We start from the raw sequence: 25,236 nt of genomic DNA, 5'->3' as shown, positions 1-25,236 counted from the left end.
CTCATCTGGGTTGCCAGAATTGCCCAGCTTGACAATGTATACAAATAAAATTAACCTGACATTTTCAGTTCTTTATAGATCCAGTTCAACTACAAATATTTCACCTCTGTTGTACTCTGTTTTACTAACATTTTCTAATCATTTTCTCAGAGATAGAATTAAAATTTGTCTTTCTTTTTTTCAATTGTGTTCACATGGTTGGGAGTAAATGTCTTGATTTTAACCAGTGGGGTCTGTGTGTGGTGAGCACTGGACTGGGCAGCAGAAACTCTGCCTCCTGCTCCCAGCTCTGCCTCAGACCATGTCTGTCATGCCCAGGAGAGCATCCATCTTTCTGGACCTCAGTCTTGTATCTGTGAGATCAAAGACTCTGTTACCTATATCAGGGGCTGATAAACTATTGCTCATGGGCCCAATCTGTCCCATGACCTATTTTTGTATAGCACACAAACTAAAAATAGCTTTTACATTTTTTTAATGGTTGAAAAAAAGTCAAAAGAAGAATAGTATTTTGTGACATGAGAAAACTAAATAAAATTCAGACGTGAGCATCTGTAAATAAAGTTTTACTGGAACAGCCATGTTCCTCTGTTTTAGTGTTGACCATAGGTGCTTTTGTGCTACAGAGACAGTTGAGTAGTTGAGACTGTGTGGCCCACAAAGTCAAAAATATTTACTCTTTGACCCTTGATAGAAAATGTTTGTCGACCCTTGATTCCTTGAACTTTATAGATAAGCTGAAACAATCTTTGATTCTGCATTCAGGTTGTGAAAAGAAGAAAAAAAGCCTTTTGTTTTCCTGCTTTGTTTTAGTTAATTAACAAATACCACTCATCTTAGATGTCCTTTGGGCAAGATGAATTCAGGGCCCCTTACTCTGATCACTGACAGGGGATGGAGAATTAAATGGAAGAGAAAATATCGTAGGACAGAGTAATCCAGAGTTATTCTGTATAAATGCCATTTTTTTCTACATGAAAACTAGTTTTACTCTTTTTTTCTGATTATAAAAGAATATATTTATCTTTAAAAAATAGTCAATGCAAAAAGATGCTAAAAAGACAGTGAAAAACCACTCATAATACTAGCATCCAGGTAACATTCTGATTTATATCCTTCTAGATATTTTTCTGTGTGTACACACATACATACCTATGTCATTTTTTAATTTTTTCTTATTTTTTTTAATGGGCTTAAGTTACACACCATGCTTTGTGGCCTACTTTACTTACTTAATAGTAGATCAAAAACATTGTTCCGAATCAACCACTGTTTCATGTTAATACTTGGTGACTCAAAAATTCCACACGTAAGTCATTTATCCTATGAAAATAAATTAAATCTGCCACAAAGTCTTGTGTGCAAGCCAGGTATTTCTACTTCTTTTTTTTTTTCAATTTTTAAGATTTTATTTTTTCTTGGAAGTTGTGAACACTGAACTACAGTTTCACAAATCAGCAAGAACACTGATTCTTACCCTTTAAGAGTATAATTACAACAAATGAAGTATTTTTTTTAATTGGGGTTTAGTTGCTTTACAATGTTGTGTTGGGTTTTACTGTACAGTGAAATGAATCAGCTTTATGTATACATGTATTCCCCCCCGACCTTGTTTTTTATTTTTATTCCACTATTATTTATAGGTATGCTGTCCAATGTGATAGTCACATATTGCTCTTTAAATTAACAATAATTAAACCTAAGCAAAATTTAAAATCTAGTTTCTCACTTGCTCTAGACACATTTGAAGGCCACAGATAGCCTATGGCTACCATATTGAATAGCACAGAAATGAGTATTTCCATCATTGCAGAAAGTTCTATTGGACAGCACTGGCTTATAGAAACAAAACAATGGAAATAATCTTGCTACCCCACAAGATTATTATTTATTCTTACTTAGACTAAATTTTATTTTTAATGTTTGTGTTTTTAATAATTGTATGTTTATAAACAATAAATATGGTTTAGAAAGACTAAGGAAATAGGGAAATGTTCATGATATACTGTTGTATGCTTAAAGCCATTTAGAACATAACCTTAATTCTGGTGTTAAAAAATGGATATCCTGGGAGGGGATTTATGTATACCTATGGCTGATTCATGTTGATGTCTGACAGAAAATAACAAAATTCTGTAAAGCAATTATCCTTCAATTAAAAAAAAATAAATTTTTAAAAATGGACATACATACATAAAGTTGGAAAGAAATATACCAAAATATGATCTGAGCAAAATAAGTGTTATTTTTTTCTTTACAATTTCTTATCATTTTCATGTATAACTTTTACAATCAGAAAATGAGTTGTACGTAAAGAATTTTCTGTACAAGCATGTTGGCTTTTGGCCTCCACTGCCATGGAGGTATACTCTCAGACCCCTGAGAGCTCAGATGCAGCATGAGTAGAAGGGAGAGAATTAACTAACCTCTTCTCCTCCATCTCAGCATGTGACAACGATCAGTGGTCTACACTTCTGTTCTGGTCCCAACAGTATGTGGTGACTACAAAGGTTGCCAGCTGTGGTTGCTATTTCAGAAAAGAAAGCAGAAGGCATCACACAATAGAATATACTGATTTTCATCTCAAAAAGGGATGGGGTAGGGTAGAAGAAAGAATTTTCTTGAGGCGAAGTAACACAAATAATGGAATCTTTGTAGACTAATTGTAAAGAAATGCTTGTTTGCACATAGTCCTGTCCTACTAGTGAGATGCATATCTGACTGGTTAAATAAACTGAATACCAAGAGTATGGATTCAAATTCACTACTGCCTTGAAGTGGTCAGAGTCTAGACTCCTATCTGGTAACACCTACAAGATGTTACTCTAAAGAGCAGAATTAGGACAAAGACAAGAATACAGATTTTGGCTTAATATGAGTAGAGAAATTCTCACCCTTAAGACACTTAACATGATGGAGGTCTTAGCTAACTCTTGGGAGTAATCATTTTGCAGAATATAAGTGTATCAGATCAGCATGTTGTATACCTTAAACTTACACAGTGCTCTATCTTAATGAAAATAAAAAATTTAAGACTAACAATAGAACTAGCTGCCTCATAGTGAGGGCCCTGAGTGACAGAAATCCAACTGTTTGGCTTATGCAAAAAAGGAATTTATTTCCTTATGTAACCAAAAAGTCCAAGGGTGGGGTAGTCTAGCTTCACGTTTGCGAAGCCCACCAAAGTGTGAGAATCCATTTCTTCTCCATCTCACTGACTCTCTGAATATTGATTCATTCCACATAAGCAACTCCATTATGAAACAAGATGGCTGGCACAGCCTCAGGCTCACATCTTCATGGTATACCAATCCTCATGGAAAGAGAACATCTTTCTCCTAGCATTGCATCTCATTGGCCTGGCTTGAGTTATCTGCTTCTCCTTGAACTATAGCCCAAGGGATAGGGGAAGCAGACCTGGGTTATTCATGGATTGTAGCTCACCAGGCTCCTCTGTCCATGGATTTCTCCAGGCAAGAACACTGGAGTGGGTAGCCATCCCCTTCTCCAGGGAATCTTCCCAACCCAAGGATTGAACTGGGGTCTGGGCTTTCCTGTTGGCTCAGCTGGTAAAGAATCCTCCTGCAATGCAGGAGACCTGGGTTTGATCCCTGGGTTGGGAAGATCCCTTAGAGAAGAGAAAGGCTACCCACTCCAGTATTCTGGCCTGCAGAACTCCATGGACTGTATAGTCCATGGGGTCGCAAAGAGTCGGACACGACTGAGCGACTTTCACTTTCTCCCACGTTGCAGGTAGATTCCTTACCATCTGAGCCACCAGGGAAGCCCATTCAGCCACCACTGGAGCCAAATATGCTGGAGTGGGAGAGGTGTGGGCTTTCCAAAGGAAAATCAAGATGTAGTTACCAGGAGGCATTGAGTAGACCAAAACCACAGGTGTTCAGTACAGTCCCCAACCCTGGATGTGTTCTAACACTGGCCAGAAATGTGGAAGAGACTTCTGCAACTGACTGACTAGGATGCTGAACTTGAGGACCTCTAATTAATGCCTTTCCATCCTGAGAGTCAATGATTTCTAGAAATATAATCCATTTCAAAGCATCTTACTAGCAGTGTTTTGCTTTTTTGTTTCATTTTGGTTTTGGCTGCACTGGGTCTTCTTTGCTTTGTGCAGGCTTTCTCTGGTTGTGATGAGAAGGGGCTACTCTTCGCTGTGGTGTGTGGGCTTCTCATTGTGCTGGCTTCTGTGGTTGCAGAGCACAGGCTCTAGACACAAGAGCTCAGTAGTGTGGTGTATGGGCTTAGTTGCGCCTCACTTGTGGAATCTTCCTGGATCAGGGATTGAACCTGTGTCCCCTGTATTGGCAGGCTGATTCTTATCCACTGTACCACCAGTGAAGTCAACTAGCATTGTTAATATTGTGGAATTACTATTGTGATAATTGGGGTGAGATTTAAGCATTTTTAGTAGAATTTTGAAATCATCTTTCAAGACATAACATTTTATTTCTTCTCCTCCCTCTTCCAGAAAACCTGGATGAAACAATTGCTCTTCAGACCAAGAATAAACTAGAAAAAAATGTTACTGACAATAAGAGCAAACTTTTCGCAGGTATGATTTTACTATTTATTTTCCAGCTTTTATCAAAATAACCCTTTTGAGGGGTAAATCATAAATGTCAGTAAATACTGGTAAAGAATTACAGATTTCAAAAAGTTTGAACATCTGAAATCCAACCATAGGATTAAGTAGCTATAACCTTGGCCAGTTTCACTACAGAATCCGATCCCAAGAAGCACTAAAAAGAAATGAAGGCTTTATTGAAGACTTTTAGGTGGTGGTTTGTGAATAAAGATGAGAACTGTGTCATGAGTTAAACAATCCTTTCTAAAATTCTCCTTTAGGTATCTTTTTCTCTGCCCAGATCACCATCACCCAGACCACTGTCCTGGACCCTCTGTCCCCTCTCTGCTGTTCCCTTCCTTGCTGTCCCCTTCTCTCTCCTCTGGGACAGTCTGTGCCCTGTGTGGTGTGACTTATGCCCTTGTCTCGGTTTCTTCACCCCTGCATCTCCACCCATCACCCTGCTTAGCATGTCAAATGCCATGGGGTAGCCTTTCAGGGATGCAAGATGGGCAAAAAGAGAAAAGATTGCAAACTCTTATAATTTTGTGTATACTTTAATTTTGTGTCCCTACCACAGAGATTATGTACATATATTTGATATAATACATACCCCTTTAAAATGATGTTTTCAAGCAATTTTTAGTAACCTGGAAACATTGTTCCATAATGATGCTAATGACAAAAGCAAGGAACAAAATTGTACTACTAGGAAAAAATTATGCATCAAAAAATACGTATATAGACACACTACCCCACAAAACTAGTAGTGGATATTTTACAAAATGAGACAATAACTGATTTCTTTTTTCCTATTTTTCTGTAGTAATAAACCTTTTATTGAAAAAAAAGCTTATCACTAGACTGCTTGATGTTCCCTAGTTTACTGACCACAGTAATGCATTACAGTTGTTTTCAAGGGGTTACTTACTTCATGGTTTGATTCTTTAATTCAATATAGCATTTTTAGAAAGAAATATAGGGTTTTTTTGGCCATGTTGTGTGACCAAATTGTGGGGATACTAATTCCTCAATTAGAGATCAAATCTTTGTCCCCTGCAGTGGAAGCAGGGGGTCTTACCCATTAGATTACCAGGGAAATCCCAGAAATACAGTTCTTTTAAGTGAGAAATGAGCAAGGATTATTATTGACAGCAAGGGTCCAACTTTCTTCTTTGTGTTAGGGTGACCAGGGGTAAAGAAGTGTGAAGAAAGAGGCAGGAGAGAAGTCCAGCCACAGCCTCAAACCCTTATGTGTTATTCGAACAGACTGTTCTTCAAAAATAACATTGAGGAGATGGGGCAACTGCAGTTATTTTCATTTGAAATCAAGACTCAGTACTTTGGAAACTGACATATCTCACTTGAATATCTTTGTTGATTAAAATAAGGAGAATAACACAGTGTGATAGAATGAAAAAAACACAACCAGAATCCAGAAAACTGGGAGTGGGGGAGTTGGCCCAGCTCTTCTGTCAACTCAGTGGCTTAGCACATCCCTTCCGCACATCTCTCCTCTCTTTGGGCCTCAGTTTCCTCTTCTGTCAAATGAGGAGGGAGAGGAATCAGACTAGGTAATCAGTAAGATCCTTCCAGCTCAAAAAATGGTCTGACCTCAAACTATACTTTTTCAATAAAATTTATTTCTACACTTGGAATTAATACATGAAATAGGGTTATAACAGTGTACAATCTGATTACAGTGCCATCAGAGAAGAGTCATGAAGAAACAGACAGTACCAAGGAAGAAGCTGCTAAGATGGAAAAGGAATATGGAACCTTGAAGGATTCCACAAAAGATGATGACTCCAACCCAAGAGGAAAGACAGATGAGCACAAAGGTACGAAATTGACAATTAAATTGGGGAAGCAAAAACTTTCACTTGAAGTTTGATCCGAAAGGCAAACTCCCACCAAATCTGAGAAATTAGCACCATCTGTATAGAAAGAATTCAGCATGTGGTACTTTATTTGAATAGAAATCTTTTTTAATGGCCTTGAGTCTTCTGGGATGGCAAATTGGTTTCATCTTTTGATGGTCTTTAGTGTCCAGTGGGCTTCTGTGCTTGGGGAGAAACATTCATGACCATTTGTGCATTGCTCAATGTCTAGTTTCTGAACTTATAAATTAAGCAATTTTTATTTAAACATAATTGACACTCCTCTAAACAGTCATATACTACTTATTCAACAAAGTCATCAAAATTTACGGATTTAACAAAGCAGATTTGCTTAATCATTTATAGTGATTGCAACCTGAAACTTTCAAAAACTTGTTTAAAAATAAATCAAATATATCAAATTTTCTTAAATAACCTAAATACTTAAAAAAAAAAGCACTACACTAAACTAGCTAAGTAATTATAAAACCTGTTTTTATCCTTATACTTACACATTCCTGGGGTTCAGTTTTTACTCAACTCTAGTAAGTCTATATTGGAGAAGGAAATGGCAACCCACTCCAGTGTTCTTGCCTGGAGAATCCCAGGGATGGGGGAGCCTGGTGGGCTGCCGTCTATGCGGTCGCACAGAGTCGGACACGACTGAAGTGACTTAGCAGCAGCAGTAAGTCTATATAATCCTCCTAGGTTTTGAGACACATTACCATACCCTCAAAGAAAGATACTCTGTCAAGTTGCAAGTTCAAAATCATTAACCCTCAAATTTCAGGTCATTATGTGGGATCTGGATGCATAGTCCAGTGTTTTGAGCCCCTTTAATTACAAAGTGTTCTGGTTATGTCATGGAAAATTTCTATCTGTTTCTCAGATATTCTTTTTCTGAAACTCAGTGTCTTTACCAGAAGTTGTGAACAGATGGCTTAAACCTACTTTTTTTTTTTTTGTCATTATGATATATTGAACTCTTTGGTATAATTGGAACCTTGTTTATATCTTATCTGTATCTTATTAGTAGGGTCATCTAGAGGTTTCATTCCCTGGAAGCTGAGGGAATGGATCATTGCTCTATTGGGGGTGAAGGTAGCAAGGATGACATTCAACTATTTTATCATCTAGAAACACGTCATTGGGGTCCTTTTTCATTGTTTAGTACATATAATCCTAAGTGGCAATGAACTGACAGACTTTGCTTATTTCTTGCTGTAATGTAAGGCCACAAAAGCTGATCATGTTCTTGTGATATACTCTTTTTTTTTTTAACTTTTTATTTCGTATTGGGATATAGCCAATTAGCAATGTTGTGATCCTTTCAAATGAACAATGAAGGGACTCGTCATACAGATTTGCTGTTGTTCAGTCACTAAGTTGTGTCCAACTCTTTGCGACCCCATGGACTGCAGCACTCCAGGCTTTCCTGTCCTTCACTAACTCCCAGATTTTGCTCAAACTCATGTCCATTGAGTCAGTGATGCCATCCAACCATCTCTTAGCTCTTAATTTTGAAGAGACTGATCCACATGCAAGTTCCCAATCTTTCCTGCTCATACAGAAACAGGTTCACATTCATATTTGTTAACAGACCCATGCTTAAAATGTCTGTGTATTAAGTAGAAAAGAAACTAGCTATTTATGTATTACCTTGTAACTTAATTAACAGCAATAAAAGTACAAACTATCTCTCTTATATTAAGAAATTAAAAGATTATACTACTTTCTTTGTTAACGTCCATGCATGCATGCGAAGTCTCTTCAGTCGTGTCTGACTCTTTGAGACCCTATGGACTGTAGCCCACCAGTCTCCTCTTTGCTAATATCTTATACTAAGTTTTTCCATTTTTGTAAGTTGTTCCAGTTGATAATAATGGTGATGATGATGATTTTTCTGTTTAAATTGGTGTAGCTTAGGCAGTAGGAACCCTGCCTCCAAGTTCTTCTGTCCCTTTTGCACTGTACCCAGTGGTTTTTAAAGCATCTATTCTCTCTAGCAACAAAAGCCTTTAAAAAAAAATTGAAGTATAGTAATTTGCAATGCTGTGTTAGTTTTAGGTGTATAGCAAAATATGTATGTACATTCTTTTCAGATTCTTTTCCATTATAGGTTATTACAAGATAATGACTATAGTTCCCTGTGATATACAGTAGGTCTGTATTGTTTATTTATACATATTAATAGTAGTGGGGGCTTCCCTGATGGCTCAGTGGTAAAGAATCTACCTGCCAATGCAGTAGACTTGGGTTGGACCCCTGGGTCAGGAAGATCCCCTGGAGAAGGAAATGGCAACCCACTCCAATGTTCTTGCCTGGAAATCCCACTGGGCAGAGGAGCCTGGTGGGCTATAGTCCATGAGGTCACAGAGAGTCAGACATAACTTACTGACTAAACAATAACAACAAATATAGTGGTGCATATCTGTTAATCACAAATTCCTAAACAGGCTATTCTAGAGCTACTCTGAAGTTTCCTGCCCCAGGACTTGAAATCAATTCTCCTTCAAAGAATTCTGGTTCCTTTATATAGAAAATATAGAAAATTAAACCTAAGTTATACAGGTTCAAATGAGTGGTGATGTTTGCCAAGGGTACTGCAAGTATTTCAGTTGCTCGGACTTTTTGAGACAGGGCCAAAAAAGAACTTTTTCTTAATATATGAGGTTCATGTTGATCTTTCCTATCTCATGAAGTTTTAGATTATTATACCTTTCTTCTCTCTAGGCTGGATTTCGTAGACCATCACAAGTTTCTTCTACATTGCCATAGCTGACATGTCAACTCTAATTGTTTGGTAATAGCCTATGTTGGGAAAGGTTATGAGGCTGCATCTGGACTCAGGAGGAAAGAATGTTGCAATGATTAATTAATAGTGTTTGTCATGGGCATGGAAAGGGGGGATTGGTAATATATGTGTCACATTTGGTGAGCAGTCATGCTGCCTTGATACTTCCACTCAACCCTAGGCCTACTTTGGATGAGTGATAAACTTTTTCAAATAGCTTCTTAATTTGCCATCCTAGCAATTTTTTTTTTTTTTAAGAAATAGAAAGATGGCTTTAATTGTCAGCCAGGGGAAGGGAGAACACAGTAGGCTTATACCTCAAGAATTGTGCCCCTGCTTCATGAGGGGCCTGGGGGATCATATAGATGGGGCTTGCAATCAGGGGTAGGAGCTAAAGAACAAAAGTGTAAGGATCTTGTATTCTTCTTCCTCTTTCTGTATTTCAAAAACAGTCATAGGCTGGCATCTAGTAGCCCAGCCAGCCAAGCATTTTTAAGTGTACAGTTCAGTGGCATTAAGTTCATTCATATTACGGTGCTATGATCACGTCATCCATTTCCAGAACTCTTTTCATCTTGCAAAACTGAAATTCTATACTCATTGAATAGTAACTCCCCATTCCCTCTGCCTCTCCAGCCCCTGGCAACCACCACTCCATGTTCTGTCTTAATGAGTTTGACTACTGTAGGTACTTCAGATAAGTGGAATCATGCATTGTTTGTTCTTTTGCCACCAGATTATTTCACTTAACATAATGTTCTCAAGCTTCATCTGTGTTGTAACATGTGTCAGAATTTCCTTCTTTTATCAGGCTGAGTAATATTTCATTGAAGGTATATACTACACTTTATCCATCTGTTTGTGGACACTTGTGTTGCTTCCACCTTTTGGCCATTGTAAACAATGCACTGATGGGTATACAAATATCTCAAGACTCAAAAATCTTTAATTTGGGCAGGGGGAATACTCCTAGAAGTGGAATTATTAAGTCATATGCTTCGCTGGTGGCTCAGATGGTAAAGAATCTGCCTGCAATGCAGGAGACCCTAGTTCTATCCCTGGGTTGGGAAGATCTCCTGGAGAAGGCAATGGCTACCCACTCCAGTATTCTTGCCTGGAGAATTCCATGGAGAGAGAAGCCTGGTAAGTTATAAGTCCATGGGGTTGCAAAGAATCAGACATAACTGAGCATACACATAATTCTATTTTTAATTTTTCGAGAAACCACTGTTTTCCATAGCGGTTTCACCCTTTTACATTCCCACCAACAGTGTGCAAAGGTTTCAATTTCACTACATCCTCACCAACACTTTTTATTTTCTGGGTTTGTTTGTTTGGTTTTTATGGTAGCCATCCTAATGGATGAGTGGTGAGCTTCTGAAAGATAGCTAACCAAGAAAAGAATGGTCCTGTGGCCTGAGCTAGAGAGCTAGGAACTGGGCAGCACAGAGGACTCCAGCTCAGTGTGCCGGAATCATCTCCTCTGGGAGCAACCCACGTGTGATGACGGTCCTTCCCTAGAACAGCATGTGCCATCATCTAGGAATCATGCTCATTGCTTAGGACAACACTTTATACTGCTGTGCAAATATCCCTAGGAATGGGTTCTCCCATGTCTCTTTGCTTAAGGCATTATGTAAAAAAAGGAATATGCAGGAGTTGATCCTTGGTAGCTCACTACTTCCTATTTAGGATGTAAGTGGAGACTAATGATGAGGTTAGATTTCTCATTAGGATTTCCATTCGATAATAATGGGAAGAGAGAAGGTTAAAACTCCATCCACTTAGTGTTGAACCCTTGCAATGGGCTGTCCTGAAACATTAAGAGTAGGGATTCAGGGCTAAAATTAATTCCCCCCCTGCCCCCCCCGCCCCCCCGCAACCTGCCCCAGCTCCATTATTTAGAGACTTAATTTATTCATGCTATCCTCTTTACTCTGGAATAAGAAAAACTGATTCTAGTACAGTTTAGAGGACACCAAACTGAGCTTAAGCCAAGGGCCAACATTTCTTGGAAAAAATGCAATTAATGCCTGAAAAGACACATTATGACATACATCTTTGTATTCATAGTTGCTTTATTTGTACTTTTCTCAAAGGCTACTTTTCTTCTCTGATATAAAACTCAGTGAGAAAACACCTGTTGTCTCTAGGTTGAAAAATAAAAGAATTCATGTGGGCGAAGGCAGGGTTGGCTGGATTTCCTGAGACATTTATTCAGTAATAAACATTTATTCCAATAGCAGCCTCAATATGCTCAGAAAGCTGCAGAAGGAATTTAAGGACCAATGTCTGCCTTTGAGGACACAGACAGCTCTGAAATTACCTAAGAATAGCTCTTAAGTCATATGTAGGCAAGTACAATGTGAGTCACAAGTGTATACAATAGGCTCCCTTCAGAGAGAAAGCTGGAGGACTTTCAGAGCAGAACGAGAAATGAGGTAATGGCTCAGCTAAAACCACTTAAGGAAATAATTAGAAACAGGACACATTGGCAGGAATATCTTTAGGAAGTCTGTTTTGGTCTTGTGACATGGGGTGAGGGTTCCATCTAACGACAGCAAATATTGATTAACCATGCCAAGCATATGCTGGGGTCTGTGAGGAAAGGGAATAATACCAAAACAACAAAAATAGCATACATCTATATCACTCTTCAACTTATAAAGAAGTTCACATGCATTTCACTTCAAGTTTAATGCAAAAAAATCCTATTTAATTGCCAGTTATGTAACATAATCTATCCATCTTTATAAATATTGTAGCCTATTCAAACTCTTGCTTTCTACAGGGGCTCACACTAAGAATAATATTTTAAGATATTGATTTCTAGTTGATGCAGTTATTTGAATGATCTGATCATTATTCCTAAATATGGGAAAATGCCAGTGAAATCAAATTTACTCCAATTTCAGCCATATCTATAAAGGTGCCTAATGTTTCAATTAAATTGCTCTCTGGAGACCGAAGAATTGTGAAAGTTTATTCCATGATCTAATTGTGGTTCTTTTTGCCAGTTTGACATTTACTCTTTCACTTTTGCTCTATGAGTCACTGAAAATCCTTTTTAAAATCATCCAAGGGGCGAAATAAGCATTACCATACCCATAAACTCATTCCAGTGCTATCATTTGTCAATTTTATGGCTAGATAATGGAATTAAGTTGAAAAAGATGATCTCTAAGATAACTTTTCCCTAAATATCCTATCACTCCCCTATCTTCTTTACAGAAGCCAAAAAAGAGAAAGAAGCTTATTTAATTAATAAATTGATAGTAAAGTCAACTAACTCATGGGGATGCTTTTATGTTTAAAGCAACGTGAGAGGAGAAAAGTCTTGCCTTTATGCAAGCCCCAGGGCATTCTGTTAGAAAGGAGCAAAAGTACTGAAGCTGTCTTCTCCCAGTGAGTCAGCACCTGTGCCAGGAGCTCAGGCAGGCCAGAGACCTACCACCAACACAAGAGTGTGCAGGAGAGCAAAGGAGAATTTCTCCCCACGTGTAGGAACCACGAGTCTTCTTTCAGAATTTACTCCTTAATTTACAAATAAGTAAACCAAGGTTCTGGCTTCCCAGGTGGTGCTAGTGGTAAAGAACCCACCTGTCAGTGCAGGAGACACAAGAGATGCAGGTCTGGCCCCTGGGTCGGGAAGATCCCCTGGTGGAGGGCATGGCAACCCACTCCAGTATTCTTGCCTGGAGAATCATATGGACAGAGAGCCTGGCGGGCTATAGTCCTTGAGGTTGCAAAGAGTCGGACACGACTGAAGCGACTTAGCCGCAGCAGCAAACCAAGTTTCAGAAGATGAACTGACTCACCCAAGAGCTCATAGGCAAACAGCGATAGAGCTGGGCCTTGAACTTGTGTCCCTTGACTCCCACCACTGCCCATCCCTCCCAGCATCCCATGCTGCATCTTGCAGGCATGTCAAGTGGCATCACTTTGCACAAACTCTTTTGTTTTGTTTTTGTTTGTGCTTCAACTTGTCGAATCTTAGTTCCCCAACTAGGGATTGAACCAGGAATCCCCAGGATTGACCACCAGGGAATTCCTACCGAAATTTTTTAACTGAATGGCTCTGGAACCCACCTTGGCATCCATGATACCACTATCAGTTGCTCTGTTCAAACCTGTACTTGTACAATCTTTACTGCACAGAATTTTAAGCTATATATCAAACAATTTTCACAAGCACTGTTTTTGAACATCTAATATCTTTAGTATATCCAATATTCAGTAGGTTAAACATACTGATTTCTACAGAGTTGGGGTTTTTTTTTTTTTTGGAGGGGGATGTTGGCAGATCACAGGAGCATGTCAGAATCAGAACAAATTCATGTATATACAAGGATATTTCTCTTGCAGGGCTGAGAATCAGAACAGTCAGAAAAGCAGGGCTACATCTTGACTCTGGCCCTCTTCCCATCTGCTTCAGCATATGTTTTAAGGCTTGTGCCATATTACCTCAGCCATGAGCTATTTTTTTCCAAAGGAAGCTGAAATTAATTTGAAAATAGGCCAGCTTTCCAAAGTGGACTCTCATGGGCTTTCAGTGCACACTATGTAAATAAAAGATCTGCTTTACAGCTCCTGAGAAGAGGAAATGTAAATAGGAACTAGCTGCTTCTCTGAGGGCAGAGAGACACCTGATTTTATTCCTGTTTTTTCCAGTGCACCAGCAAATGTAGTGGCGGGGGGCGGGTGGGTTCAGTATGAGTGAAAGTGGTTTCCAAACTTTGCCCCGCATTCAAATTGACTCGGGATTGTTTAAAAAAAAAAGTCCTGATACTTAGTCCCTCCTCCAGATATGCTGATGTAATTGGTATGAGGAGTTGACCCGGGCATCAGGATTTTTAAAAGCTCTCCCAAGTGAACCCAACGTGCAGCCAAGATGGAGAAACACTGCCTGTTGTTTGACCAGTTTGGTAACAACAACAGGCACTAAATCTCCAGTCTAAACGGTGAATTTTACCCAATTCCATTCATTAGAGGCCCCAGATTCATTCTGGTTCAGGTTCTGACCCTTACTCAGCTGTCTGCTTGGGCACATCACTTACCCTCTCTAAGCCTGAGTTTCCTCATGGGCGAAATGGGACCAATAACGCTGATTTCATAGAGCTCTGTGAAGATTAAATGCCATGTGAATATAGTTTGTTTAGCACAGTCATAGGTGTTTTAAATTGTTTCTGATGTAACAACCATTTAAATTCAGAACCATTAAATTTCAAGTCTTGTAAATAAGCAATTCATATTTTGAAGAAGGAAGGAAAAAAGGCAGGGAGGGAGGAAGACCTATACAGTTTATTCTTCTTTAAAATTGTAGTTTCCCTGGTTTGGATTCCATGCTCACAAAACAATCTTCTGATTATGATTAGCTTCTATATAAGAAGGCTTCATCCATTTACTTGTTGAACAAATATTTATTGAGTGTCTATTATTACGTGTCAAGCTTTATTCTAGCCATGGGGGTACATTAACAAACAAGAACTGTTTCTAAGGGAGGAAGATAAATAATAAACTTAATAAATTATATGATATGATAGAAAGTGATACGTATTATGGATAAAAATAAAGCAGAAAATGGGAATGAGGGTGATGGGGGGTTCCATTTTAAGTTAGGGAAACTAGCCTAATCCATATGTTTCAATCCACAGAATAGTAGTCTTCTTTAAAAATGTATATTTCTTTATTTGGCCTGCACCTGGGCTTAGTTGCAGCACGCGGGAACTTCCATCCTCGTTGTGGCATGTGGGATCTTCAGCTGCGACATGTGGACTCTTATTTGCAGCATGTGGCAGTTCCTCGACCAGGGATTGAACCCAAGACCCCTGCATTGGGATCTTAGAGTCTTAGCCACCAGGGAAGTCTCAAGATTACCAAAAAAAAACACAAAAAGAATTTGTGCAAAGTGATGCCTTTTAATGAATTACAATCTAGTTTTCTTTAATTTGCAGTAAATTCATTCTTTGTTGTGGATTGATAATGTTAATATGGTAAATAAAATTATTTTTCATGCATTTCATACTTTTAAAATTCAACACCATTTTTATAGGTTATTGGTCACTGAGCAAAACCAACCTGACAAGATGATGCTGGGTCTCCCGATTTCCAGTTGTCTTAGGTTGGGTTCCCTTCAAAGCAGATGCTGAGAAGGGGATTTGAGGTGGAATTTTTAATTGGGAGGTGACCTCAGGAAGCTCTACTGAGGGACAGGTCTATGAGACAGGGGAGGCAAAGGAGCCCCTACAGTGTGTTAATGAGCAGACTTCAACTGTGGTTGGTGAGACTCAGACCTCCAGGGACCATGTGGAATGAGCCCAAGGAAGCTGGGGTGTGTATCTGCCCAATCTGTCCACCCTCAGCTGAGGGCTTCTATAGTAGCATATCTGGAATAACGGAAGCATGAGGGTAGAGAATCAACAGTGTCTGCTACACTATGGTCAAAACCTCATATTTATATTTTACTCTAATTGAGAATTTTTAATGCAATATATAAACAGAAACTAAGCTGTGATACTCCTTTTCTCAAATAAGCTCTCCACAGGGTGTGGAGAAAAGGGAACCCTCCTACATTGTTGGTGGGAATGTAAATTGGTGCAAGCACCATGGAAAACAGTTTGGAGGTTCTTTACAAAACTAAAAATAGAACTGCCATATGATCCAGCAGTTCCACTTCTGGGCATATATCGGGGAAAACTAACGCAAAAAGATACACGTACCCAGTGTTCACAGCAGCACTAGTCACAATAGCCAAGACAAGGAAACAGCTTAAATGTCCATCAACAGATAATGAGTAAAGAAGATGTGGTACACACATACAATGGAATACTACTCAGCTCTGCAAAGAATGGAGTAATGCCATTTGCAGCAACACGGATGGACCAGAGATCGTATTAAGTGAAGTCAGAAAGAGAAAAATCAAAGGCTGTATGATATCACTTATATGGGAAAGCTAAATATGATACAAATATCTATGAAACTGACACAGACTCACAGACATGAAAAACAGATGTGGTTGCCACTGCTGGGCGAAGGTGGGGGGAGGGGAGGGGTGGGTTGGGCGTTTGGGATTAACAGATGCAAACAATTACATATAGGAAGGCTAGACAACAAGGTCCTACTGTGTGGCACAGGAAACTATATTCGATATCCTGTGATAAACAGTAATGGAAAAGAGTATCTACATGTATGACTTAATCACTTTGTTGTGCAGCAGAAGTTAATACACTGTAAAACTATGGTTCAATAAAATAAATTTTAAAAAATGAGCTCTCCATATTAGGATATGATATCACAGGTAAGATTGTGGGAAGAATGCTTAAAATTATTCAAAGAACAAGACTATTTTCACACATCCTCAAATGTTTTAGAAATTCTAATTACCTGATGTGCTAATGACAAATTATTAACTGTTCATTAAAGCAAACCCTATGAGAAACACTAATTGATTTAAACTCATTAAAAATAATGAAATTGCGTTCTTTAGAAATAGTCTACACTAAGATTTCTTTCCTTGTTCAAAATGCCTTTTCTAACAGAATTAATACAAAATAGAGAACACTGGTTTTGGGTTTTATTTCGTTTGTTTGTTTTGTTGTTATTGTTGTTACCAAATCCAGATGTTCTTCTTACAAAAGGGCAATAGACAATGAAAATCTCTACATTCTTTGTGTTGCGATGTTATGACATCCATTGGTGGACATTGGTCTTTCATGCGCTTTAACATTCTTAAAAGAAAAGCATTAAAATCAAGGCTTTTTCTACACAGGCAATTGAAGTGAATAGGGACTAGAAATTGTGACTCTCTTCTTTTGTTCACTTATCTCTTTTTGCAAAGGAGTTTCTTTGTGCTTCTTTGGGGACCAGTTAACATGCAACCCAGTGGGGAGGTAAGAGTGGGCTTACAAGATCAGGAAGATGCTCAGGAAGTCACTTAGGTGAATGTGGTGGAAACTGAAACATCAGCAAATCTTAAGGCAACGTTACTATTCATGGACTATAGTCAGATGTTCCCAGCTTCAAGCATGGCTCTACTTACTAGCCTTGTGATCTTCAGCATGTTACTTTCTGTCTCTAAGTCTCAGTTTCTTCGCCTATTAAAATGGGGATTAAATAGGATTAGCTCAAAAGGTTGTTGTGATGAGTAAAAGAAACCAAGTATTTGGGAACACAAAACACAGCCACTGGTACATAGTAAGCACGTAGTACAGGAAGCTCAACCAAGAGGTCTGGTTAGGAGACTAGAGGCAACAGGGCTCAAAGAGGGTTCAGAACAGATGGTGCCCGCACTGAGCCCTGGCAGCTATTGCTTCTGCAAAGGCCCTGGACTTTGAAGGCGTTTTTTTCTTGGGTCATCCAGTATTCTTCAGGTCACCTGATCTCTTGATGCAGACACTCTAAGCATTAGGGACTCACCTGATTAAGGAGATGGTTGACTCTTTGATACAGAACAAGGCTACATCAGTGTCCATGTCTGAATACAGTCTTTTCTTTTAGATAAGTAGCAGGTAGCAGAAACTTAGCCAGACTAGAGTCATAATTTCAGCTCTGTTATTTCCTGTATGGCCTCAGGAAATCACTTAGCCTCTCTGAGCCTCAGTTTCCTCATCTCTAAGCTGATGACAATATCTACACACTGCAGACACAGTGCATCTACAGGGTGTCACAGAGCAGATACTTCAGTGATGCCCATATCCTCCTGCCACACTTAAAGCCTATCAGAGAGTTTTACACCCGGGGGAGTTTTAATACTAGAATGAGTTCTAAAGGTCTCTATCCAAGCCTTGAAATGAGGTCCAGGTCTCCTCTTCATCTCAGTGTTTACACACTCCCTCCCAGATTGGACGAAGGTCTGTGTGCAGCTTATCCAAAGCCATAGACTTGGACTTATCACTTATTTGGTGTTGAATTCTTAAGTATCTGCCACTCTGATTCAGTTCTTGACCCGATAATACACCTTAGTTTGAAAGAACCATGCCTAACTGGAAATGAACCAATCTGAGACTGGTAGGAACCAACCCATCCAGTGAACTCAATCAAACTCTTCTTTGCCAAGATAAACTGTATTTATTTGTGTGTGGGGGATAATGGCCCCTTGATATTACCAACTTGGACCTGCCTCCTGGATGCTTATCCCTGTTAGGGACACTCTCCAAGTGCTCGTTAAGTCCAATGTTTGTTCATGGTCTCTAACAGAAGTGTGATCTTTACAAAGAGATGCAGATGGTTTTTATGAGTGTTTAATATAGGTGCTCTTAAATTTTTCAGGGAAAACAGAAGCCTATTTGGAAGCCATCAGAAAAAATATTGATTGGTTGAAGAAACACAACAAAAAGGAAAATAAAGAAGGTAAGGATTTAGTGTGGTTGTTAATTGCAAACATCACCTATTTGTCAGGAGCTCTTATTTTGTAGTTTTTTATTAGCCATGCAGCCTTCAGGGTCTTAGTTTCCCAACCAGGGATGGAACCCAGGCCCCTAGCAGTGAAAGCACAGAGGCCTAACCACTGGACCACTAGGGAATTCCCAGGAACTGTTATTAAAGACCCTCATAGTCAAATTAGGCTAAAGTCCCCTCTCAGCCCAAAAGACTTGGCACCACCCCTCAGATGCAAAAGGGAACAGACCTCCATTTCTCTCAATTTTTAAATCATCCTTTCAAGCAAAGGCATTTTCTTTTCCATTTTGTTATGAAAAAATGTCAAACAGAAGCAGAGAAAATAGTATAATAAATCCCCACAGACCCATCACCCACCTTCAATAATTATCAACATTTTGTCCATCTTCTTTTGTCTACCCCCTCCCCTTTTCTTGAAGTATCTTAAACCTTTTCTGGGCTCCTATTGTGTGCACCCTGCAGTCACAAAGGCAGTCACTCACTCACTCAAAACAAATCACAGAACCAGACTCTGTTCTGAGTGCCAGAAATGTGAAGGACCATAAGATGCAGCACCCCCCACCCCCTGCCAAATGACTCACACCATCAAAAAGCTCTGGGGGGCCTCGCTCAGGACTAACATGATAAGCATGGTGGTGAAGAGATAAGAGGAGAGGGCACATCTCTTTACACTGGGAGAAAGGGCTGCAGGAAAGCCTGTGCTGAAAAGGCAAGGAAGAATTTTTGAGTGAGGAGGGATGGAGGCCGAGGGAACACTGAGCACAAAGACATAAATGGACAAAAGAGAGTGATGCATTCTGGGAACTGGAGCCATTCATTTTCCCAGGAGCACTGGGGTGCTCTGTTGGGAGGACCTGCAGACAGAGCCAGGGAGATGGACAGCGTCCAAGTCAGGAAAAGGCTTGTGCACCCTGCAAAGGAGGTTAATTTTAGCCAGAGGAGACTAAATCAGGGCTTAATTAGGTTAACAACTGAGAAGTCTTTCTGGCAGCAGTGTGGTTACAGATTGAAAAAATAAAACCTCAGAAACCAGGCAAGAGATAGGAGGCAAGGATTTGGAGCAGGTAGGATGGGGCTTAAACCAAGGTGAGGCAGGGGGAGAAAGAAGAAAGGAGAAACTCCAGAGCCACATGGAGAGAGGATTCTAGTATGATTTCCAGGAGTCTAGCCAGAGTAGCTGATGCTTTTCAAATGAGAGGAGCAGGGCTTTTCAAACTTGAAAATGCATTCACATCACCTGCCAGATCTCCTAATGCCCACAGGACCACTAATTCAAGCTCAAGGGGCAGGACCCAGGCATCAGTATTTTTTAAGCTCCCATGATTCCACTGTACAACCAAGCTTGAGAACCAATGAGACAGAACACAGTGGGAACAAGAGGTGTTTTCAGCACTCCTTTAGCCTGTGATCATACAAGTCGAGCAAGGTGGAAATTATTATCAGGCCTTTACACATATTTTATTTCATTTGGTTCAAAATGATATGAATTAGCCAGCTGTCATTTCCATTAAAAGTCACATGAACCATATTTCACCAATCTGTCACTGATTGAAAAATGTACCATTGCTTCATGTACCACTTGAGAAGAAAAATTATAACATGCCATTAATAATGGCAAAGACTTTAAAATTATTTTTATAAAGTTTATCTTAGCATCAGTATAATACAGTATGTACCAAAATGCATTCAGTATGTACCAAAATTCAGTGTAAATTGTACACACCAACCATAGTATTTATGTTCTTTCTTTCACTGATTAACACATAAATCTGACTTCTGGTCATAACCGGCAACATCCTGCAATTCAATCTTTCTGTTCTAGAAATGACCAACTAGTAAAGCATGGAACGCTGGTGCTTGCATATTGGAGGCTTTATGAATAAACTTCAGAATGATAGTGTTGGGTCTGGGCTTCCTTCTGCCTCTAGGAAGTGAGGGAGACGTGCATTTCACCCTTCTCAAGGCAGAAACAGTGAGCTCTTCCTCCACTACATTTATATGTGCTCTGCCTGGTCTGGGTCATCTCTCAAAGCCTGTGGAGACCCAGTTCCTAGAGCCATACAGTGGCTGGGACACTGTGAACAGGAAATCTTACCATTGGTTCTGACCTTCCTTACCCTCTGCAGATGCCCTTTGCTTGACAGGGGCCTGGGGTGACCTGAATCTACTTGCCAAACTCAGGAAAGGGAGGGCCACACGATGTGACAATGAGGAGAATAATGAAATCTTAAGCAGGCTTAAAAAGAAAGTCTGTACTTTTCAAAAAGCGAATAATAGCCCTTATCCTTTTTGAGTCTTAACAACCTTAAAACCTTTTTAAGTTAGCAAGGTAGCTACTCCTGGTGCCCTCTAACCGCCAGCTAGGGCAGAACTGGGAGCGGCTCCGACAGCCTTTCCTCTGCACCATGCTGGTTTTCCACCCCATTTTCACACAGTGACAGCCATGTTATAAAGAAGAGTTTTTTCCATTTTTCCATTTCAAAAGAAAGCAAAATATTTTCCTGTTTGTCTATTCAAATCATCTGTTCACAGATGTTTTGGGGGAGTTTGCCTTTTGTCCCACTAAAGATACTGACCCAGAACCAGTTCTGAAAAGCCAGTGTTATAAATAATTTGAACCAGTGCCTCTTGGTGCCCTGTGAGTCCATCAGGAAGCCACTTGAGAGGTGCGCACAAAATATACACTCAGCCTGATTCTGTAACTCGTGCCTGAGAGAATGGAAAGTCAAAACTGAAACAAAACACTTATTGAATGTCCTGCACGTGTTAGATGCTTCACATTCAGTACTTCAAGGCCATAGAACGATCAAAGCAGTGACTACAGACAGACCTGAATTCAGAACCTGATTCTATCATAACCTGAGCAAGTGACTTACCTCCTCTGTCCCGTCTGTTCATCTCTGAAATGGGGACACTAACGCTTTCCTCGTGGGGTTTTGTGAGGAGCAAATAAGATGCGGTTGTAAAATGCTCGGTGCTGCTAGTTGTCTCTTCAGTCGTCATGGCCGTGTTCAAACCAAAAGGAGCAAATGCCCTCCTAACAACCTCTCTCTGCGCCTCAGCTCCCCTTGATATGATAAACACCTGATCCTTGTAAAGGGGTCCTTCTGGTCTGGTTTTCCTTTCATGCAGAGGCTTAAAGATGCCTGGGTGACCCAGGTTCAGCTTCTAGTCAGGCTAGCTAAAGGTGGCCATGGACTGCTCAGAGCTTTTGTACCGCACCCTGCACCCCCCCCCCCCACCGTCCTTTCTCTTCCCTTTACAAACTGACAGAAGGCAGACCTTTGTTCCAGGAGCTGCCAACAGCCAAGATGAATGGCATGGCACCCAAGAAACTCAGCCTCAGGCAGCTCATGGCCTGGGGGGTGTCGTGGAAGACCTACATGCCCAATCATGGGGGTCATGTGTCATTGGTTTTGATGCCTCCCTAGGATGTATTGTATGTAGCGATTTAAAATGATGTTTCTGAGGAATATCAATGTTCACCGTATAAATTGAGTGAAGGGAATTAGTTATTAATATAAGGTTAAATGTACCCTGTGATCACAACTGTGTTGAGATATACACTGAAAAGCTAAAAGGAAACAGAACAAAATATCCACTGAGGTTATCAATGATAATAGAATCCAGGTGATTTAAATACTAATTTAGTGTTTCTATATTTTCCCTATTTTAAAACAATAAGTATATAATACTTAAAGCATCAAGGGAAGATGTGGGGGTTTTTTTCCAAGCCTTCAGAAAGATGCCACCAGCAGCCTCCTTATTTGGTTGAGGATCTCTTTGTTTTTTGTGGATGGTTCAATGGTTTACATAAATTTTTTGTTTAAGTAGGACAGAGGAACCACAAAGAGGTTATGGTTTCGCTTTTCACTCCCTGCATACAATTCAAACAACATGAAAATCAAGGTAATTCTTAATATGGAAAAAAAAGTGGGTTGTCATAGCAACATGGGCTTACCCAGTGTAACAAGTTGAAGAAGTCAGAGCACCTGGTTCTGATCATAACTTTTACTAGCTGTGTGACCTTGAATAAGGAACTTAAGCTTTAGGGTCTTGTTACCCACAGTGTGTTTCCTGGACCGGCAGCATCAACATCTCCTGAAACCTTGTTTAAAATGCAGAATATGGTCCCCTTCCCCTACTCAGGCCTACTGAATACAGATCTGCAAGTTCCCAAGAGCCCCAGGTGATTGATATAAACATTAAAGTTTGTGAAGCCCTGGTTTATGAACCTGTTCCCTTTCTGGTCAAATGAGGGCTATTCTCCCCACCTGAATGCCTCAAAACGTTGTGATGAAAAGCAGATGGGATAATAGAATGCATATAAACATGATTTGAAGCTGTAAACTACTGCAACAAGGCCAAGAACTAAAACGCCTTCCATTGTGAAAGATGGGCATGGTAACTGCGTTGCACAAAATGCTTCACCAATAGTAATCAGTGTAATGGATTGTGCTTTCCTGATCTTTGCTCATGATACTCGAATGATATTTTCCAGATTATGACCTTTCAAAGATGAGGGACTTCATCAACCAACAAGCTGATGCTTATGTGGAGAAAGGCATCCTTGATAAAGAAGAAGCCGATGCTATTAAGCGTATTTACAGTAGCCTGTAAAAATGGCAAACGACCCAGGACTCTTTTAACTGTTTCAGAAAATGTAGTGTAGTTTAAAACACTTCTAATTCTGTGATTAAAGTTATTTTGACCCAACGATTATTAGAAAGTGCTGAATTTACAGTAGTTACTCTTAAAAGTGGTTAAAACAATAGCTTTCTTGCCGTAAATACTATCTGAAAAGTAAAGTTGTATGTAAGCTGAGAGTTTGTATATAGAATTCTTATTTCCTTATAGATTTACATTTTATAACCAGATATATGTTGCTTCGGAAAAGCCTGTAATGGAGTGAACTTAAAAGCTGAACCCTCATTCCACTGTGTCACACATACAAATACCCCCCCTTGAAGAATTGGGGGGCTGTTTTCAAGGCATGCTGGGTACCAAAGCACCTCATAGACTATCTGTTACAAGATGTCACTTCTGTACCTCTTCCACTTGGGGAGCTGAAATAAATTCACATTTCCTCAAAGCCTCTAGAGCTTAACGTGTAGCTATCAGCTTTTTTGGCTACGCCTGCTGGCTCTTTATCAGGCCCAATGGCACAAAAAGGAACCTGAAAAATAGGCATAGGATTTGCTGGATTTATTAACCATTTCTCCCCACTCTCAACATTTCCTATTAGTGGGATTTCAGAAATTGAGTTTTTCTCTTAAGAGGGATACCGAACTATGTACTCTCCAAGAAGACAAATGAGGTCATAAAATACTACATAAAGCAAGGTAAAAATTGATGCCAGACTCAAGTTATCCAAACTGAATTTGATCCAAGCCAAGGTTTCTCAACAGAGAGCAAGAGGACCAGGGAGTGGGGTAGATAGATGTGTGTTCTTGACTCTTAGCAACCCCATGGACTGTAGCCTGCCAGACTCCTCTGTCCATGGAATTTTCCAGACAAGAATACTGGAGCGGGTTGCTATTTCCTCCTTTAGGGAATCTTCCTGACCCAGGGAAGGAACCCACCTCTCTTGCATCTCCTGCATCTCCTGCATTGGCAGGCAGATTCTTTACCACTAGCGCCACCTGGGAAGCTTGGAAGGGTAAATATAAAGATAAAAATCATTCCCTTCCTTTGGGGGACCATGGACACATGTATATGTACGGCTGGGCCCCTTTGATAGTCCACCTGAAACTATCACAACATTGTTAATCAGCTACACTCCAATATAAAATAAAAAGTTTTTTTTAAAAAAATCGTTTCCTTCCCTGTGAACCAAAGCTTGTAGATGAGCTTCCCTGGAGGATAAGGTTAACGAATGTTAGATCCTTGCAACCCCTCTTCCTCAACCACCACCACAGACACAGTCAAGAAACAACACACAGTGATGCTTCCTCCTGAAGTGTTAATGCTTTGAATTAACAAACCAAAGAATGCTTTGAAAATGTATTATTCGGTATAAATTAATTATATGTTTTCTATATATTTCAGTTGAAAATCATAAAAATAACATAATGCTTTGTATATCGGCTATCTTACTTCAGATGGCTTCTGCTACCTGTCTTGAACACCCCTACCTCGTATTCAGTTTTTGGTGAGGAATGGGGGACATACAGAGAAGCTACAAATGGTGTTTTCACAGGGAGGAGACCACTGCTGCTTCTCCCCACCTTCTCTAGAGTTGCAAAAACAAAAACCACAGCCTGACACACAGAGAAACAAAACTCATAATGTTTTAGAAAAGCTAGTGCCCATTGGTTAATAGTGAGAAGGAACTAAAACATCTTTGCCTGAACTACCCTTGGCAAAGCACAATGAGTCAGATCATGTGAATGACTCATCTTTGATAAATGACTCGATTTCACCATGGCCTGTAGTCCAAAAATGCTGCTTCTACATTAGAGAGAATTAACTGATTGTGACCCAAACATTTTCTCCGTTCACTTGTCTAATAGTTTACCTAAATATCTATGCAGTATTTTTAAAATAAGGTATTTACTAGGGGAGTTCATTGTAGCTTTCAG

The 25,236-nt window shown here is 39.7% G+C and overlaps 1 protein-coding gene across 4 annotated transcripts in view; it reads left to right on the top strand.

Moving 5' to 3' along the window:
- The window catches only part of SCG3 (secretogranin III), a 37,935-nt gene extending 14,179 nt beyond the window's left edge, over positions 1-23,756 (top strand). For 2 of the 4 annotated variants that reach the window (XM_010809346.4, XM_010809347.4), the window contains 5 exons: positions 4,490-4,573; positions 6,289-6,426; positions 18,527-18,607; positions 22,490-22,564; positions 23,157-23,479. In XM_010809346.4, the coding sequence (XP_010807648.1) occupies positions 4,490-4,573; positions 6,289-6,426; positions 18,527-18,607; positions 22,490-22,564; positions 23,157-23,275 (497 nt within the window). In that variant the 3' untranslated portion in view covers positions 23,276-23,479. 4 annotated transcript variants of the gene reach the window in all.
- Positions 23,757-25,236: the final 1,480 nt, after the last annotated feature.

The sequence above is a fragment of the Bos taurus genome, chromosome 10 (genome assembly GCF_002263795.3).
Source record: "Bos taurus isolate L1 Dominette 01449 registration number 42190680 breed Hereford chromosome 10, ARS-UCD2.0, whole genome shotgun sequence".
In the NCBI taxonomy this organism is placed as follows: domain Eukaryota; kingdom Metazoa; phylum Chordata; class Mammalia; order Artiodactyla; family Bovidae; genus Bos; species Bos taurus.
This window is presented reverse-complemented; position numbering and strand designations above follow the sequence as displayed.